The sequence below is a fragment of the Peromyscus maniculatus genome, chromosome 5 (assembly GCF_049852395.1).
Source record: "Peromyscus maniculatus bairdii isolate BWxNUB_F1_BW_parent chromosome 5, HU_Pman_BW_mat_3.1, whole genome shotgun sequence".
Lineage (NCBI taxonomy): Eukaryota > Metazoa > Chordata > Mammalia > Rodentia > Cricetidae > Peromyscus > Peromyscus maniculatus.
Genome location: NC_134856.1, coordinates 70,483,107 through 70,503,457, shown reverse-complemented (window position 1 = coordinate 70,503,457; position 20,351 = coordinate 70,483,107). Strand labels below are relative to the sequence as shown.

Sequence of the window (20,351 nt, the reverse complement as noted above, 5' to 3'; positions counted from 1 at the left end):
AAGCAATCCTTTTTGAAATGCATTAGGTGTTTTGTCTACTGAGCCAACATGGATCTTGTTTTTGCTTCTAAAGTTGTGACTATCCTTTGAAAATACATGTTCAATTCAAAAGCATTTTTCTATTTTGTGACTATTTGAGAGGCCTAATGAATATTCTTTTTCACACTATTAGCTGGTTTCAGTATCTATGGAAGATTGGAACCCAACAGACTTCAAGCCGTATACTTTAAAGTCATAACTTATTACATTCTGTCATGTCAGCATGTAGGAAGTAGGAGGCAGGAGATGGTCAATTTCAGGCCATCCTCAGCTATGAAATAAGTTCAAGGTTATACAGGAAGACCCTGTCTCAGATAGCCAAGGGCTGAGGATACTTCAGTGGTAGAAGCCTTGTATACTAAAAGTCCTGGGTTCAATCTCTAGCATTACACATACAAAATGTCTAAACTGAAGTAACAGAATAATTACTTGCGTAGATTTACTGGAACAGGAGGGGAAGACATAGAAGGTTTTCACCACTATGTAGTAATTTTTAAAATAATTGAAAATTTAAAAATTAGTGCCCAAAGTGTCCAGTCCCATCAGTAAGATTGGCTGATAGGTTTTCTAAGTATCTAGATAAATATGCCCATGGTTAGAAACCAATACCTTCACAGAGGAGGGTCAGCCCTTCACACTTAAGACATTGTTTACAAAGATGATAGAGGAAGCAAACCTCTAAACAGCGTGAGCTGCCCAGAGACTATGTGGAAGTAATCAGTAGGTTTGTATGACACCTTCTGCTGCTGTCCCTGAGTCTGTCTCTTCTTTTCTCATGCAAGCCCCTCAGCCTGGGATGTTTCACTTTACATTGTCCATGATTCCTAGACTGTGCCCATTTATACAGAAATTATGAGTATTCTTCAGTACTTGGATTACTCGATAGATGGAGTAATAGACGGAGTAGAACATTCCCATCAAGTTTCCCACATAGTTGATGTATCTTTACAGCTCTCATTATCCTCTAGTGCTAGGGAAAGAATGGAGACAGTTTTCCCATGGAGTACTATTTTGGAATTCTGCCTTCAGCATGTCTTCCAATAAAGGAACTTTCTATGGATTCAGATTCTAAAAGTGATCATTTTGATAACATGGAGCAAATTAGTTATTGTCATCACTGACATGTAGTCTTCTTTTCCCTTAAAATAAAGATGGTGACATGTACTTGGGCCCAAAACATGGGTGATGAAGAACAATATGAGCATAGCATAGAGATCAATATGTGGCATGTCTGAAGCATGATCCTAATTATTCTTATTAAATAAAAACCCAGAGTCAGATACTAGGGTGAAATCTGAAAGATCAGAGAAGCAGAGCAGTCAGCTAATAGAGATTTCTTACCTCTATGAATCCTCAGACTGTATGGGTCCAAGATCCTATCTCCACCCACCTTATATTCCTGTCTTCACCTCCCTAGTGCCAGGATTAAAGGCATGATCCCAAGTTCTAGGATCAAAGGTGTAAGCCACCACTGCCAGGCTGTTTCTCTTTTAGACTGGATCAACCTCTCATAGTCCAGGGTGGCCTTGAACTCCTGATCTTCCTGCTTCCTCCTCCCAAGTGCTGGTATTAAAGGTGTATGCCACCACTGCCTAGCCTCTATGGTTAGCTAGTGCCTAGTTCTGATCTCCAGGCAAGCTTTATTAGTCCGAACACAAATAAAATATCACGGAACTCATGTCTCAGTCCATTTTCTACACTCGTAACAGAACATCATAGGCTGGCCAATTATTAACAAAAGAGGCTTATTCTGCTCACTGATTTGCATGCTGGGAAGCAAAAGCACCCGTTGAGTGTAGGACCAGCATCCAGTGAGAACAAATGGTACAATAACACAAAGCTCAGCTTAGTCTGGTGGGTGGTGGGAAGAACCGAGCAACCAAGCCTGAGAAAGGTGCTAAGCAAGGACCATGAGAGAAGAGCAAGCACCATCAAGACACAGAAAAACCAGCTGAACTCACTCTTATCAAGAGCCCATTGCAGAAACATCCCCACTGCTGCCTTTTGACTCCAACACACTCATGAGGGCAAGACTCTCATAGCCTAGCAATTTCTTGAAGGCCCCACCTCGCAGTACTTTTACAGTGCCAAGAATTTCAAAATGAATTTTGGAGGGAGACATTGAAGCCACAGCACTTCCATCACTATCATTATTTTTACCCCACGAACATGGCAGCTGTCAGTTTTATGTCATAGAATCATCATTCGTAAATCCTTCAGCTTAACGGATTAATCTTCCTTTATTCTTTTCCTACAAAGGTCTATTATAGAATGCTATTAACTTATGGTTGGGCAAGAGCAGTGTGTTTCATAATCATTTTGTTAAATTATATGTTAGTATGTAAAATTTAACATGTCATAAGACAACAAAACTTTAGAGACCCATTTTGGGTGTTTTTTTTCTTGTTATATACCATACCAGTGAGCAAGACCTAAATCTGAATTATTCTATAGGCAATTTATTCCTGACTTATTACAGAACAAGCCTGTACTTCATTCCCATCACTTCTTTTTTTTTTTCTCAGTACCACTTGTATATATATATATATGTATATATATGTATACATAAAAGTCATATATCATGTGTAACATGTATCATATATAATAGATTAATCTGCTACCAATTATAGCCAAGCGCTGTGCCAGGGAATTGCTTGCAATTTTTTTCATAATATTTTTATTGATTGTTTGGGAATTTCACATTGTGAACCCTGAGTGCATTCACTTCCCCATCCTCCCATGTTAGCGCCCCACCCCCACCCCCACCCTCTGGTCATACCTTCCCCCCCACACACACATACACACAAAGAAGAATAAAAAAAGAAAAAAAAAAAAACAAGCCCAATTTGTGTTGCCCATATACTCACTGGAGCATGCTCAAAGTCTCGGTGGCCAGCCCGTTAAAGAAGATTGAGTCCTTCCCCACCCCCACCCCTGCCTGAACCTGAAGCCTTCAGTTGTGGAGAGCTGTACTTCAGCATCTTTATCACAGTTCTTCTTCTTTTTTTTTTTTTAATCACAGTTCTTAAGAGTTCTCCTTGATGGTTTTCTGTCTAGGCTGTTACTTTGGGGCAGGGGTTGGGTAGAGGTTGTCACAGAAGCCTTCTCTGTCCCTCTTTCTCAACTGGTAGTCTGAAATCATCAATACCACTGCAAAAGTAGCTTCCTTACCCTTTACAGTCAGCAGGAGCATGGATCATGGACTTCATCGCTAAATGTTCTTGTATATATTATGTCCCAGCAATAAAACAACTGTGTTACAGAAATAACTACTTCAAAATAGAGCTGTCGAGTGAATGAAGGAAGCTTAGCATTCAACAAGAGTAAATAATGTCCACATAAGACGGAACTCTGAAGTTGTGTGGGAGGAGAGGGAAGTGTCAGGGATGCCAGCCTGAGCTTGTGACAGGGAAGGACCTAGGTTGAAGTCTCCTAATTTACTCTATTCTTATACATCATTTCCTTTTATTGGCTTCATTTCAAACACATCCATCCTTCTCTCAGCCACCCAGGCTTAAACTCTTCATATGTCCTTAATCAGATGTTTTTTTGAGTCAGGAATTCTTTCCTTTGTTCTAACAAATGACCGAACTCTTGGTCTCTCTACATTGATTACATTAAGTGGTACCTTCCCCCTTATAGCTTTGCTGGCTTTATTTCATTTGACATACTCCGATGGAGGCCTTTCTGGCATGCCAGGATTCAGTCTCGGTGTCACAGAAACAGACAAGATGAACATGGCTGCCACAGTGCCTGCCCCTGCTGGAGGAGAGACGTGATGAACAAGTAGAGACCTTGAGGCATCACACAGGAAGTCCTCTTCCTCACAGAGGAAGGAGTCTTCTGGCCAAAGCCAAAAGGGATGGGCAGAAATAATCCTGGTACAGGTGAAGGACAGGACTGCGTGAGGAACATCCATCGAACGAGGCCACGTGTGCAAGGGTCTGCAGGCTCGGGTGGGAGCAAGATAATGGCACAGCGGAGATGAGTGGGATTCTGAGGTGCTGAGCCTTGCCAACCACTTGAACGAATTTTCATTTTCTCCGAAGAGTCTGAGAGCCATTGAAGTCCTAAGCAGGATGGCGATGTGAGCAGCAGCATTCCTACAGTTGTTCGGGGCCTGCGCTGAAAGCCATGGAATTAAACAAGGGAAAAAAAGGAAATCTGTCTGCAGGGTGAAGCACTCCAGCTTGTTCCCCCTTCCAATCAATCTTCCTGCCTCCGCTTTCTTCCTGTTCCGTAGTCCAGCCAATCCCATGACAGCCTGTTGCTAGATGAGTTCCTTAACAAATATTCAGACCTCTGCAGGAAGAATCTTAATGGAGTGCTCATGGAGTAATTCCAGATTCCTCACCCTGTTATTCAAAGCTTCCAGTGCTCTAGGCCTGCCCTGCTCCTGTCTCAGAGCTGGGTCATATGTGCTTCTCTTTAGTTATCCTTCCTCACTGTAGCCATACACACTAGACATTTCCACACCACCTTCCGTCTTGCCTCCCTCCAGCTGTGACTTCACTGCACACGTACACCTACTCCTCCTGAAGTCCTTGCTCAGGTGCCCACACTCCCAGCTGAAATAAACTCAATTTTGCTGAAATTATTTGCCTTTCCTCTAAATCCTCCTTATGCTTTAGGTCATAGGTTAATAACACCAGTCTCTTCCTGCTAAGAGAGCGTGTAGAGAGGCTAGTGGGCATAGCTCTCATAAGTATGAGCTCTGAACAGAATGCCTGTGTTCAGACCCTGTCACCAACACCTCCAACTACCAGACCCTGGGCACATTACTTCAGTTCTTGGTGCCTCTCTTCTCGTCTATAAAAGTCCATAGGTAAAAAGTGTTGTGGGGACTAAATGGGCCTACATACATAAAACATGCTCAATGTAGTGTCTAGACTATAATAACTCCTATGTAATACTTCATATGAACATGTCATTACTTTTGTCATATTTTTAACATCTGTTCTGTGCATTTGTAACTTCTTTGAAGATCAAATGCACAGCTAATTTGTGTTTAGGGCTGCTATATTCCTTTCTGAATAAATAAATATTGAATATGTCAGTTAAAATAGCAATGATTGGTGAGTCCAAGGGATTTTCAAATAGTTTATTTTCAAAATAACATTTAAAAAAATCTAAATAAATGTTAAGAAAATACTGTGATTTTTTTTTTCTATTTATAAAGTACGTGAACATACAGAGACCCGTGCCCTTCTATAATTCTACTTTTGGTTTAGAGATTAAAATATGTAAGACATGAGAAAGCTACATAGCCAAAAGAAAAGAAAGAAAGAATGACTGGAAGGGATCCAGGAAAACAGTGGGGTGTGATTATAATGCAATGAAAAACTGTAACTTTACAACAGAGAATAAGTAAATTAACTCTCCAACAAAAATTAGCCAGTATTTACTGGGTCTTCTTTGCAGTGGGTGCTGTTTAACTACTTACCTCTCTGCCTATTCCCCGCAGAACTTACTGTACAATGGGAAGCTGTCTGTAACTCAGAACTGAGTGCCCCCAGAAATCCACACTGACAGAATAATATAATCTCAAAATCCATTTCTAACAGTTGAGATCCATGTGTTGTCATTGTTCTACTCTGGTGTCTCTAATGTCTAACTTGCCATTTCATTTTGCTGTGAGAAGAAACAAGGTGGTCCCCAAATCCCTTAGTCATGTATCAAGATCGCCCCAAGTTCTCTCTTCCTCATTTAGCATCAGATCCTTACTGAACAATGGCACTTGCTTTGTAGAACTGTTAATTATCACTGCTTTCATATGCAAAGAAAACATTTCTAAAATTAATGAGATAGAATTTATTGTACAAATTTACAAAATTTTAAGTGGTTTTGTCTTTATATATTTTTTCTGAGCTCGAATCTTGTTCTTATAAATCTTAAAGGTAAGGCTTTATGTGTATATTCACTCTCTACACACACACACACACACACACACACACACATTCACACACATGCACATACATGCAGTAAGTTGGAAAATTAATAATACATTTTGTGTAAGTGAAAGAATAAAGTCAAAAGTTATTACCTGACTTCCAGAAGACACAACGTGGTGATGTCTTGGGTATGTGCCTACTTTTATCTTTGAACAATGTCTCCTTGAGATTTTTGTCTTATTCTTTCCCGATTTCCTAAAATATTCATTCTGTTTCTCAAATAGTTGAGAAATGGGAAAGAGTTATAATTAATGTCATTTTAGAGACACAGAGGAGAGGGACTGTGTTTGCGCAGTGGTCGAGAGCAATGTTAGCTGCTCACATTAGACACACTTCTAGTTTAAAAAGCCAAAGGTGACACTCAGGCTTTGGCCACCACCAGAGTTTGTTATGACAGCCTTGACTTCAGCAGAATACATTCATGCCTGTTGATACAACAGGTAATTGTGAACCTCCCCTTGCAACTTTGTTCATTCTTTAGCACTATTCAAAGCTCCCTGGCAGAGTCGGACCAATTTTTCTATGAGTACTTGCTGAAATTTACATAGCAGTGTAAGAAAGGCAGTGGAGTGTCTTGTACATGTCTTTTGTCTGTCCCATAGAACTGGTCACTTTTCTGTGGCCCCACTGAAGTTGCTCAGGTACCTATTGTAGCTCCTATATTATGTTAATGCAATTTTTGGCATGCATGTCTCTCTCCTGCTTCTTTTTTGGCCTCAACAGCCTGTAGGAGAACATCTGGAATATTTAATTTCTGTTTATTGAAACTCTGAAGTGAGATGCAAGGACTTAGTGAAGTCATTGGCTCATATTAAGTAGGAAAACCAGAGTGGTGGGTGGATTGTTGAGAGGTACGGTGTGGAAAACCTTGTCAGGGCTGCCTTACACAGGGGGAGGGCCTTGCTAGAAGCATGGGAGAGTGAGAAAGGCTATAGTAGAGGAAGGCAGAGGAAAGCAGTCTGCAAGGTTATGTTGAAAGGAAAGAGATATATATTTGCATGCTATAGACTTAGATGCAGGTGGTCAGAACTCCTTGAAATTAGATTTCAAAAATTTAGGTTTCACTGAAACCAACAGAGTTTCATAGTTCTTCACTCTCAGTAATGAATTAAAAGAGCATTTAAAAGAACTATTTCAGTGAATGTATGCTTGTGTCAAAATTAATACATCTTAAGCACCCAGTTGAAAGTACTAACTACTGTGGGGCAGCAATTGATGCTGATGGTTTCTCTCTGTCTCATCCCACAGGTTGTAATTCTGTACTTTGAGCCAAGTACATTCCGTTGTATTCTCCTAAGATGGGTCCGTCTTCTCGGGTTTGCCACCGTCTATGGAACTGTGACTCTCAAGCTTCACAGGTATGTTATGCTTCATCTGTCTTTATTCCCACAGAGGGACCAACTTGCTTGGTTTAGCAACTAATTATACACTGAGCTGGCCATTATTCATGAGTGTAAATAGCAAGATGATTCACACACACACATACTTCCCACATCCTGGTTAGTTCTTTTCTCCACTTGACAACAGCTAATGTGATCTGGGAAGGGGAACCTCCACTGAAGAATTGCCTCCATTAGACTAGCCCATAAGCAAGTCTGTGGGAGCATTGATTAATGATCGTGTGGGAGGGCCAGGACCACTGTGGGTGATGGGTGCCACTCCTGAGCAAGTGGTGCTGATTTCTAGAAGAAAGAAGACTGAGCAAGCCATGAGGAGCATGCCAGTAAGCAGCATTCCTCCATGGCCTCTGCATCAGTTCCTTTCTCTGGGTTCTTGACCTGTTTTGATTCCCTGTCCTGCCTTCCCTCTGTGATGGACTGGTGGCTGGAAGTGTCCAATGAGATAAACCCTTTCCCTCACAAGATGTTTTTGGGTTTGGTCATGGGTTTAATACAGCAATGGCAACCCAACTTAGACACCCTCTGCAGGTATTTGTTACATTCTTCAGGGAATCTTTAAAAGATTGAACTCTTCAAACAAGGTGCTTTAAGAAACTGTGTTTCTATTATAAGATGGAGTTACTCTGAACAACAACAACAAAAAAAAACATGACACTGTTGGGATGTTAACAGTGTTTAATATCTAAAACAATACAATTGATAGATAGACAATCCAGCTGAAGTAATGGTTAGTGTCATTCTTTTGTTTTTATTTTATTGATTTCAGCTCTCACTTTGATAATTTCCTGGCATCTATTCTTCCTAGGAGACTTTGCTTCTTCTTGTTCTAGAGCTTTCAGGTGTGCTGTTAAGTCACTAGTGTGAGATTTCTCCAACTTCTTTATGTGGGTATTTAGTTCTATGAATTTCCCTCTTAGCACTGCTTTCATAGTGTCCCATAAGTTTGGGTATGTGGTGTCTTCATTTTCGTTGATCTCTAGGAAGTCTTTAATTTCTTTCTTTATTTCTTCCTTAACCCATTGGTGATTCAGTTTCCATGAGATTGTAGGTTTTCTGTAGTTTTTGTTGTTGTTGAAATCTAACTTTAAACCATGGTGGTCTGATAGAACACAGGAGGTTATTCCAATTGTTTTGTATCTGTTGAGATTTGCTTTGTGGCCAAGTATGTGGTCGATTTTAGAGAGGGTTCCATGGGGTGCTGAGAAGGTATATTCTTTTTTGTTAGGATGGAATGTTCTGTAGATATCGATTAAGTCCATTTGAGTCATGACATCAGTTAAGTCCTTTATTTCTCTGTTAAGTTTCAATTTGAGAGATCTGTCCAGTGGTGAAAGTGGGGTGTTGAGGTCTCCCACTATTAATGTGTGAGGTTTTATATGTGGTTTAAGCTTTAGTAATGTTTCTTTTACACATGTGGGTGCCCATGTGTTTGGGGCATAAATGTTCAGAATTGAAACTTCATCTTGGTGGATCTTTCCTGTGATGAGTATGTAATGCCCTTCTTGATCTCTTTTGATTGATTTTAGTTTGAAGTCTATTTTGCTAAATATCAGGATGGCTACACCCACTTGTTTCTAAGACTGTTTGATTGGAAAGTCTTTTCCCAGCCTTTTATTCTTAGGTAGTGTCTATCTTTGAATTTGAGATGTGTTTCTTGTATGCAGCAGAAATATGGGTCCTGTATCCATTCTGTAAGCCTATGTCTTTTTATAGGTGAATTAAGTCCATTAATATTAAGGGATATTAATGACTAGTGATTGTTCATTCCTCTTATTTTTTGGTGGTAGTGTGTGTGTACTTCTCTTCTTTGGGGTTTACTGCTGTGGCTTTATCTATTGCCTGTGTATCTGACTTCCTTAGGTTGGAATTTTCCTTCTAGTGCTTTCTGTAGGGCTGGGTTTGTGGATAAGTATTGTTTAAATCTGGCTTTGTCTTGAAATGTCTTGTTCATTCCGTCTATGATGATTGAAAGTTTTGCTGGTTATATTAGTCTAGGCTGGCATCCATGGTCTCTTAGTGTCTGCATTACATCTGTCCAGGTCCTTCTGGCTTTCAAAGTCTCCATTGAGAAATTGGGTGTTATTCTGATGGGTTTGCCTTTATAAGTCACTTGGCCTTTTTCCTTAGCTGCTCTTAATATTCTTTCTTTATTCTGTACATTTAGTTGTTTAATTATTATGTGGTGAGGGGACATTTTGGGGGGGTCTAGTCTGTTTGGTGTTCTATAGGCTTCTTGTATCTTCATAGGCATTTCCTTCTTTAAGTTAGGAAAGTTTTCTTCTATGATCTTGTTGAATATATTTTCTGTGCCTTTGAGTTGGTATTCTTCTTCTTCTATCCCTATTATTCGTAGGTTTGGTCTTTTTGTGGTGTCCCAAATTTCTTGGACATTTTGGTTCATGTCTTTGTTGGCTTTAGTGTTTCCTTTGACTGATGAATCTATTTCTTCTACTGTATCTTCAACGCCAGAGATCCTCTCTTCCATCTCTTGCATTCTGTTGGTTATACTTGCATCTGAAGTTCCCAATCGTTTACTCAGATTTTCTATTTCCAGCATTCCCTCTGTGTCTTCTTCATTTTTTCTATTTCCGTTTTCAGGTCTTGGACTGTTTCCTTCATTTGTTTCATTGCTTTTTTATGATTTTCTTTCAGTGCTTTATTGTTTTCTTCTACTTTATTTGTCTTTTCCTCTAGTTTTTTTTTATAGCATTCTTCCCATTTTTTTTGTCTTTTCCTCTATATAAGCCTCTACCTTCTTCATGATATTATTCATAAGGCTGTTTTCTTCTGCTTCTTCCAATTTTTGATGTTCAGGTCTAGATGTTGGAGGAGGGCTAGGTTCTGGTGATGCTGTATTGCTCTTCATTTTGTTGTATGTACTTCTGCCTTGACGTCTGCCCATCTCCTTGTGGTTCGTTCTTGGTCTCATCAGGGCACTTGGTCTAGACAGAGCTGACAGATTCAGGAAGTCTCTCTCTCTTTAGTCCAGATGGGAGCTCTCTTGTCCAAATGGGAACTCCGGGGCAGGATGGGAGCTCTTGTCCAGATGGGAAGTCCAGGGCAGGATGGGAGCTCTTGTCCAGACAGGAAGTCCAGGGCAGGATGGGAGCTCTTGTCCAGAAGGGAAGTCTGGGGCAGACTGGGAGCTGGAGGCTGGTCTCTAAGTCTCAGGAAGTGTCTGGGGTCTGTGGCAGATGGGTGTGGGGGCAGGGCATGGAGATTGCAGGGTCTGCCGGGGGTATTGGAGAAGGGGAGCCTTCCTGGTAGGGCTAGAAGGGAACCTGCCTGGTGGCCAGAACCTGGGGCCAAGTTGGGCAGGTCTTCCCTGGAGTGGCTGGTGCCCAGGGATGGGATCTAGGCTGAGCCCAGATACTCACCTCTTGTCCAGTGGTTAGTGTCTTTCCTATATGAAGTCAGCAATACACTCATTGTCCAAAAATGTCATCTCCCTCCACACTTTCCATGCCCCAGGATAACCCTGCTGACATTCCAAGATAAAGTTATTTTTTAATGGTTTTGCATAACAAATTTGGAGACTCTTCCCTGGGGAAGACTAATTCTCCTGATCTAATAATTTCTTAGTTACTTGTAGTTATTTGTCTAGGGTTGGGATTTTTCCTTCCATGTTAGTATGCTTATTGATATCATCCTTGTTCAAGTCAAAATTACACACATATAAGTAATATTATACAGACTGAATGGGTTGTATTTATATATTTTGGGGTATATTTTATATATGTGTAATATATACACATATATATATATATATATATATATATATATATATATATATATATAACAATTAAAGAAAAAGAGGCCATGAATTTGAGAGAGAGCAAGGGGGTTTTAGAGGGGCTTGAGGGAGAAAAATGATACATTTTTATTATTTAGAAGAGTTTTTTTTAAGTATTTAAAAGTTATTTACCCATTCCTTCAGGGTTTATCAACCTTGAAAAATGGAGGATACTGTAAGTTCCCTTACATTTAGTTCAATGCCACCTAAATATAAAAATAGGACAATAAAATAAACTTCCTGCCCATGGTGCTAGGGGTGGCTGGAAATCCTAGGCTGTCCCTTCCCTCTTACCTGCAAGTTTAAAGAAAGCCTCGGTGAAGTTGTGCCAATGAGAAAAGGAGGGAAAATGTCTGCAGGAAGATGCTGTAGCCCCTGGTACTGAAGAGTGTGAGGCAGTTCTGATGACCACAGAACATCCTGCTCTGTACCCATCTGGCTAGAAGTATTTCTTAGTCAAGGTGTTCCGCCATGGCTCATGCAAGGCTAACTTTCAATGCAATGGTATGTGTTATGTTTCTTTAACTTCTTTCATTACAATCTTTTTGAAAACATGATAATGACTTTATCTCCCACACAAGACCACCCCTTCCTCCTACCTTCCTCTCTTCCTGTTTCCATCCATCTTTCTCTTCCTTCCTTCCTTTCTGGTACATAATTGCTGAGAGTGATCCAGATAATCCACGACTCCCAGGATTCCATTTGTATACATTCAGTGAAGTTAGAAACATTATGGTACTGGGTTTCAGGAGAGCAAATAGAAATGTGAATTTAGCTTCGAATGCTAAGAAATCACAGGCCTTTTTGTCTTACAAAAGAAAAGGAAAAGACAGTTGGCATGCTCTTCCTGGCTCTCCCTTTACCTTGTCCGCACACTGTGTCCTACTGCAATGCCATCTGGGTTTCCATTCCATATAGAATTGCTATTTGTCAACTGGTGCTCACCAAAAGACACAAGGCATCAGTGGCCATCTACAATAGGTGGTAAGCATTGTAGAGTCCTGAAAGAAGTGCCTACCTGTGACTTGATCAAGACCTCACTTGCTACTAGACTCCTACTTACTGTCTGTTATAATCTTTTCACTGCTCTATCATTTTTTAAATTTAGTGGTAGTATTTTATCTTCTTCTTGAAGTGAGTGAAAGTCTAGCCATTGAATCCCAGGCGGTCCTGGGACATGTTAGAAGTGCTTAACTCATTAGTAGATGAAAGAAAAAAATGAATGAATGAATGAATGAATGAATGAATGAATGAATGAATGAAAGAAAAAGTCAGTTACAGATCTCTAAACTGTTTCCAATGGTTCATTCATATTCCCTGACTCACCATACAATACCTCAGGGTGACCCAAGTACTTGGAACACATAACACTGTGGCCTGCAGAAAGATATTTGATGCAGTTTGAGAACATCATTAAATAGCACCAAATCATAAAGTGAGAAGATTATTTCCATTCAGGTTCCCTTTCAATCCTCCTGATTATTTCCAGGAGAAGGATTAGTTGGGAGCATCTCAGTTTTTCTTAGCACCTGTCACACTGATGCTCATCTTTGTCTGGAAGAGCACAGACTAACCTTCCGGCTTGGAGCTGTTCACTGAAGTGCCATGTCCTTACGAGTCATCATTCTGTTCTGCTGTGTTTACTTCGGTAGCTGCTGATAATTTATGGAAACTATTATCTAGGTTTTTCCTTTATAGTAACACTATGAAGTTCCCTTTAAAATACTTTAAAAGCAACAAATGGGAACTGATTTAAAGAGGATATTAACTGATTCTGATACAGCAACAACCTTGAGGGCATATGAAATAATTGGAATTTTGGAAAGTGGCTTCTTCAATCATCTTTTGCTTATTTTAAAGACTGGGGTGGAAACTATTTCCTCTTTGAGTCTCTAGAAATCACTGCAATGAAGGAGAATTAGTTTGCTGAAGGCTTAAAGCTGGTAGAAACTTTTTCTAAGTTAATGAGTAAAATTACTCTAATCCTGTATGAATTTCGTGGCCTTACTCTTGTATTCATTTTTTTCTTCTTTATTGCCTTAATGTAACCGACTATAGTATTGTTTGTCCATAAACTGAGCTATTAGCATTCCTAGAAAAACGTGAGCACTCTAAGAGTATGACTGGCCGTTCCAGGTCTGTGCTCCCGCTCGAGTGCTGGGACAAAACACCATGACCCAAAATAACTTGGTGGAGATGGGGGTCATTTGCTTACCCTTCCTCCTCATCACTGTTTATCCATGAAGATGAGGCAAGGCAGGAATTCAAGCAGGAGCAGAGGCAGAATCCACAGGGCAATGTTGCTAACTGGCTTGTCTCCAGACCACACCCAGCTATTTATTATATGCAACCTAGGCCCACCTGCCCATGCTTGGTGCTGTCCACAGTGGGCTGGGTTCTCTCACATCAATCACGAATCAAGACAATGTCCTTATAGACATACCCATAGGGCAATCTGATGGAGTCGATTCCTCAACTGAGGTTCCTTCTTCTCCAATGTCTCTTGTTTGTGTCAACATGACAAAACTTAACCAGCACAGCTCCCATCTTCAGTGATGTACTGTATCTGTTGGGTAGTGGGTGCACTGCATTGGATACACTGTATTTGCTGGTGGTGGACTCACTGCATTTGATATATTGCATTTGTTGGATGGTGGTGTTGGGTGTAATGTATTTGATATACTGCATTTGTTGAAGAGTGGGTAGTTTTAGTGAATGGAGCTTCACTAGACACTTTCTGACTGGACCTCTTTTATAGTGATACAATGGAGAAGAGTGACATAAATCTTGATAATTCTAAATTTGAATTTTAGCTCTTCCATTATCTACTTACACAATCGAAACCTGTAGTTGGAATTTTCTTTGGGCTGCCAACCAGCTTCTCAAATAAAGACATGGATACTTATTATGAATGCTCGGTCTTAGCTTAGGCTTGTCCCACTAACTCTTTTAATTTAACCTGTTTCTATTCATCTGTTTTGCTTTGGGGCTTTTTTTTAACCTGTCTTTCATTGTCTATGTCCTACTTTCCTTCTTCTTCTGTGTCTGGCTGGCTGGTCCCTGGTGTCCCCCTGCCATCTCCTTTTCTTTCTTCCTCCTCAGCTTAAATTCCTCCTCCTGCTTACTCTCCCTGCCTGCAAGTCCCACCTGTACCTCCTCCCTCACTATTGGCCATTCAGCTTTTTATTAGACCAATCAGGTACCTTAGGCAGGCAAGGTAAAACAGCAACACATCTTTACATAACGAAATAAATATTCCACACACAAAAAACAAAATAATTTTAACATCTAAAAATTAGTTTTATCATCTAAAAATTGTTTCCTCACCTGTGAGATTATAAGGATGGCATAGGAGTTGAATATGTCAGGTTGGGGTTTTTAGTTATAAGCCACAGAAACTGAGTGTGGGAAAATTAAACTGAAGGGTAGATCATTGGAACAATATGAGAAAGAACATAGAATTAAAGGGAAAAGGCAGAAAGCCAGGTCCCAGGAGGACCCTGTCCAGGATTTTAAAGGTCAAAATGGTCTGTGCTGGGGAACAGTATATCCTGAAAGTCATAGCCTCATTCTCATGGGAACTTCATTTTCATATCTAGATTCTCTTTTTTTTTCAACACAAGGAAAATAAAATCATGCTTCTGTAAACAGAACATTTTAGAAAATTGTGAGTATGGTTATATGAAATGACTTTGTAGACTTTGGAACACAGGGTAAGCAAGAAAGACCCACAGCTGCTTCTCAGCCTTTTCCCTCAAGGGTTCAGCGTTTCCTTCTCCATTGCCTGCTCTCTTGCTGACTGATGTCATATCTATAGAGTCTCCAGAGCATCAACTACTTGAAAAAAATGATAGGAAAGGAACAAAACCTCACTGGCCCTGCTCTAGAAACACTATGTTTAGTCTGGGTTGCCTCTCAGGATCCTTTTGTGTATATAGGGTAAAGTTAGAAACTACTACATGGAATGGGATTTCAAGAGGATTCATTTAAATCTAAATTTAGCCGCTAACACTGAAAAATCATAAGGCCTATTTATTTTATGAAAGAAAATGAGCAGACCAATTGGCATGCTCTTCCTGGTTCTCCCTTTACCATGTCAGTACACTATGTCCTGGGGACTTGAAAGCTCATGCACATTTACTGGACCTCTCTTTTCTCTAGTGGCCTTTTCCCATGGATAAGCATCACACAGCCAAAGACACCATAACAATCCAGAATAGAATTGTAAGATCCATGATATTATTAACCCTGCAGCACAGGATTCTGTAGTAGTGGGGTAGAGCTACAATGGTCTCTCCTGAGAGGAGGGTTGTGCCACATAGACTGGAATTACCCACTTCTACAGTAATAGAAAGTAGACAGCCATCTATCTACTCACAGGTCATTTATCCATCTATTTATTTGTGGAGCTGGGAATTGAACATGAGGCCTCACACATCCTACTCAGAGACTCTACCACTCGGGCTATACTCCCAACCCCAGACCAGATTTTAACTATCTTTATCATTTGCTTAAGTTCTCTATTGACCATTCTTGGTAGGCCATCCAGGCAGTGCAATTTATTTGAACTTGAAGGTCTTTATTCTTCAGATAATCAAGAAGAGAGTAAGGAGCAGGGGCAGTTTTAGCAAGCTCAGAAGAACTGAAGTAGCTGAAAAACAGTCTTCATTTATTTAAAAAAAAAAAAAAGATTCCTTCAATCAACCACAGACATACTTGTCTCAGTCCATGAACGATGTGGGCTGGATCGAAAGCAGCACAGCTGGCAGTTCCATGGGCTGTGTTTTTGTTGTTGTTGCTTATGAAATGTGGATAATCTGAGCACAGGAGGCTGAGGTAGGAGGGTTATGAGTCTGAGGTCAGCCTGCAGAGTTGGATCTCCTTTTCTGCATAACAGGAGAAGAGTCTTAAGACAATTAAGGAAACAAACAGAAAATTGGGAAGGAACTTTCTCTAGGCTTAGAAAGGCCAGGTGTGTCTTCAGGAAGCAAAACAAGGGATGCTCTTACTTCACAGGAATACAGATTTTAAAGCAATGCTAAAAGAAAATTTCATCCCCTATAATAAATGTTTCTGAAAATACATTAGCTTTTTGCTAATAGAAAATACCAGAAGGGCCTTTTCATGCTGTTTAAAATAAAAATTTGAGCAAGCCATGGAAAGCCCTCCCCAGACTATGGCCTGGGATTTGTCCCTTCATGCATTATTCATCACTCAGCTCTCTGTAAAACCCAGAGCAGTTTTCTGCACTGTGCTCATTAGCACCAAATATTTACAGTTGTGGGAAGGTTTATTTTTTTATATGTTTTAGTTTGTCTCCTCGTGAAATTTAAGAAGTAAGTGGGTGGTATTTATTCCTATTTCTTTATGTGTTCTTTGAATAATAAATTACAGTTATGTATCTTAAATTATTAAAGGAATAGAAAAGCAAGTTTGTAGATGTCTACAGGGGCAGCACTTGAACGTGATGAAGTTTGACTTGTAACTTGTAACAATCATTGTTGGCAGAGAGCTTTAAACAAGGCTTTACACACATATCTGAAGAACGGTTATTTCACTTTATTGATAAATGCACACCCATCGTCCTTAAAAAGTCACTGAACAGAGTGCTGTTGTTCACTCCTCATTCATACAAAGAAATACCAACCTTCATTCCTGGGTGGCTGTGCAAGTATCTGAGACTCTCCACAGGTTTCTCTGCAAGTCTTCCCGTGTTTACTTTTTATATTTAAGGTCTGTATAGTTAGTTACTATAACAAAGCATTGAAGTTAGGCTAACTTTATAAAGAAAGAGAGTTTGTCTCATAGTTTTTGAAACCTGAACATCCAAATAGCATAATGGTATCTCTGGCCATTAATAACATCATGTTTCATTTAGAAACAAAAGACCAGAGGGGCTTCTAGAGGCCAGGCATATCTGTTTTCAAGAAGGAACTTAGGAGCTGCCCATAGTGGTCCAGATCATTGACCCCAGTAGCCAGCAGGCTTGGGTAGGAAGTTGGTGAGTCCAAGCAAGACCTTGTTGAAGAGGAGGAAGAGCAAGAAGAGGAAGAGGAAGCAGCTAACTCAGGTATCCCAAGATAATTCAATTAGTCCATCAATCCAGAAGCAGTGACCCCAATAAACTGAAGGCTCACACACTAGACCCCCAACTTTAAAGTTCTGCCCTTAAGACATGGCCTGTGGAGGGACCAATCTTCCAGCACATAAACCTTTGGGAAATATCCTCTGTCATATCCAAACCAAATCAAGGTGCCAAGTTATGACCAAGAGATTTTTCACATGAGGCATTTCTAAACAGATTTGGCTGAGTGCCTACCTCAGCCAAAATCATATACCATTGATAGTATCCTTTGAACACAGAGTTGTGGTCACTGCATCTTGACTAGGGAAAATGAGAACTTTCTTTGTGGAACCTAGGAATGATATTGTTCCCAGCCTGTTTCTGCAGAGCCCCCATCACTTCACATCTTTACTGGTCAGTACTCTTGATACAGAACAGCCTCAAGTGGAATAGTGTTCAGGGTGGTGTTTCTTGAAGGTCACATTGAGCACCAGAGAAAAAGATTTGTTCTCTGTTTCTAAGGAAGGTCTCTTTTTCCCTGTCAGTGGTGCATGTGGACAGGAAGCAGAACAACCTCTAAAGTCTACGGAAATTGTTAGTGGTGAACAAAAAATTACCCAAGCCTTTCATCACCCTTTGTTTTTCATACACTGGGAGAGTAACTAGATGCCTTCTAGCAAAGTGGCAGTATAGAACTCTCAATCTGGCTTCTTAGAAAACTGGAAAAAGTAGATTTTAAAGGACTTAAATCTCTCTTTTCCTCTTTCATAGCTCATTACCTGATAGCCTGGGTTCTCTCTAGACCAGTGGTTCTCAACCTTTCTGATGCTGTGACTCTTTAATACAGTTCCTCATGTTGTGGTGAGCCCCAACCATCAAATCATTTTTTGTTGCTGCTTCATAGCTGTAGTTTGGTGCTGTCTTTAATTGTAATGTAAATATCTGTGTTTTCTGATGGTCTTAGGCAATCTCCATTAAAGAGTCATTAGACCCTATAAGGGTCGTGACTCACAAGTTGAGAAACACTGCTCTAGACCAAGTCACTAGAGGTACTTATCATTTTAAGTGGCATTTAATGAATCAGGGAGGCTTCAATGTCATTTGGCTCTTAACAAATAGAAATTTGCTTCATAAGTTCACTAGTTGAAAGCATCAGTGTGGAGCACACCAGAGACCCACGCTAGGTTACGGGCCACTCAGATTCAGGCCAATCCTCAGAAACTCGGTGTGGCTGTGCCCCAGAGCTCTGTGTACCTTATATTTTGCAACCCCGTGCCCCAAGTCTTCAAATCACCCAACAGAAGGGAGGGAGTCCTTTGTGAACCCAAGAGCTGGACAGGACATTCCTTTTTTCTCCTCCGTGCTCTCATTTCCCCTTTCTTGGCATATTTGCAGTCTGTCTGGAACTACCCTAAAACCACATCCCTGTGACCTTACACACAGTGATCTGTTATGAATACCACCCCTCAAGGAGCCATTAAAACCATTCTCCTAAGCTTCAAAGAGGTACTCCTTAATTGTAAGCTGTCTCACAAGCTGGAAGATATTCATCTCTGCTCATTCCTGCCACTCTGCCTCCTCTGGGTACTGTTTAGACCCTGGCCTGTCAAACACACTGAAGGTCCTCAGCAGAATAGCCAAGGCTGTTGATTGTGTGGATGCATACAGATCATTTGCAGAAACTATAAAGGGGTGTTATCTTGAAATGCACTGTTTATAAATTAGTATGTTCAGTTATGTCTTCTCCTTTGAAGTACAAGACTTGGGCAATGTATGCATATTGACAAAAAGATGCCTTTTATTAACTAAAGTATATACTCAGAATCCTGAACACCTATAATTACCTTTGAATAAAAATTGAAGTGAAAGTGAAATTTCTCTCGATTATTCCTTTTTTCAGATATACATTAGGTGTGACTAAGACAGGAATGCAGGTTACCCTGAAAGCCAATGAGGCTTAAAGCCTTGCTTATTTTATCTGGTCCAGTTGTTCCATTTACTTTTTTGTATGACACTTAACTTTGAAATGTACTTTATAAAATTTCCACTCATGGCTTTTCCATTTTCAGTTCAAGTTTTAAAATATTTTATATAAGCTCCCATTTCTAATGATAGCATCAATATTTTATGTCTACATCTCAGCAAAGACCCTTGTTTTCAAATACAATTTCATGGCTATGCGCCTTGTTTAAAATATGAATTTTCATTGCTTGCTTTTCAACTTGTTGCATGTATGTATGTAGATGTGTGTTCCAATCACTTTTAAAACAACAAATAAAACCCATTTGGTAATTCAGAATTAGTATTCTCATACTATAACTTTCAAATATGATTATTATCCTAATGTTCTTTATCCACATTCCTCTGTCCACATATTAGATGTCCTTGAGTAGAAATATCTCTCTTCTTTATGTAAAGTAAATAAGAAAGTGAGTATGAAGCAAGATTAATTTGTTCCATGCAGCAAAAATAGAAGAAGCCAGGCTTCTTTAAAAGCCAAGGTAAGTCACTCTGCTCCTGCAAGGCATCTGTTTTCACTGCAGTCCACTATGTGCTGCTACCTATGCTCAGGGCCAGAGCCTCAGCATCTTTGTTGGTAGACACACCTGTGACCATCCTGAAGCAGCAGGGGCTCACCTGATTTCTGGCCACTCTCCTGCCTGTCACTCACAACTGGCACATGTCAAACCCCAGTAATAGAATTGTAACCCCAGAAACTTAATACTAAAGTACCACTACTCTGGGTACTCCTGGAAAGGCAAAAACTGAGAGTGACTAGAGAGAAACCCGAAAGTCTCAACAGATCTGTAATAAGGAAAAGCATTTAATTAATGATCAAAAGAGCTTCCTGGGGAAAAGAAATCCAAGGCCTTGATAGCTTTGATGATGAATTACACCACAGATTTCACACCAATTCTTCACAGACCACTCTAAAAATAGAAGAGCAGCAATATTCCCAACTCATGCTAAGAGACCAGTATTGCTTTAATTACAAAATCATAACTGTATCATGAGAACGGAAGGACACCAACCAAAATCACTTATGGAGTCAGAAAAAGAAAATCTTAACCAAGTATTTTCAACAGAATTTAGCTTCTAAAAAA

General features: G+C 40.1%; 1 protein-coding gene across 2 annotated transcripts in view; it reads left to right on the top strand.

Moving 5' to 3' along the window:
- Positions 1-20,351, top strand: part of Gpr158 (G protein-coupled receptor 158) — a 373,966-nt gene that overhangs the window by 304,891 nt on the left and 48,724 nt on the right. For both annotated transcript variants that reach the window (XR_013051445.1, XM_042278012.2), the window contains exon 6: positions 7,239-7,348. Coding sequence is in view for 1 of the 2 variants with exons in the window: in XM_042278012.2 (XP_042133946.1) it covers positions 7,239-7,348 (110 nt within the window). In the remaining variant the exon portion in view is untranslated. The remainder of the gene's footprint in view (positions 1-7,238; positions 7,349-20,351) is intronic.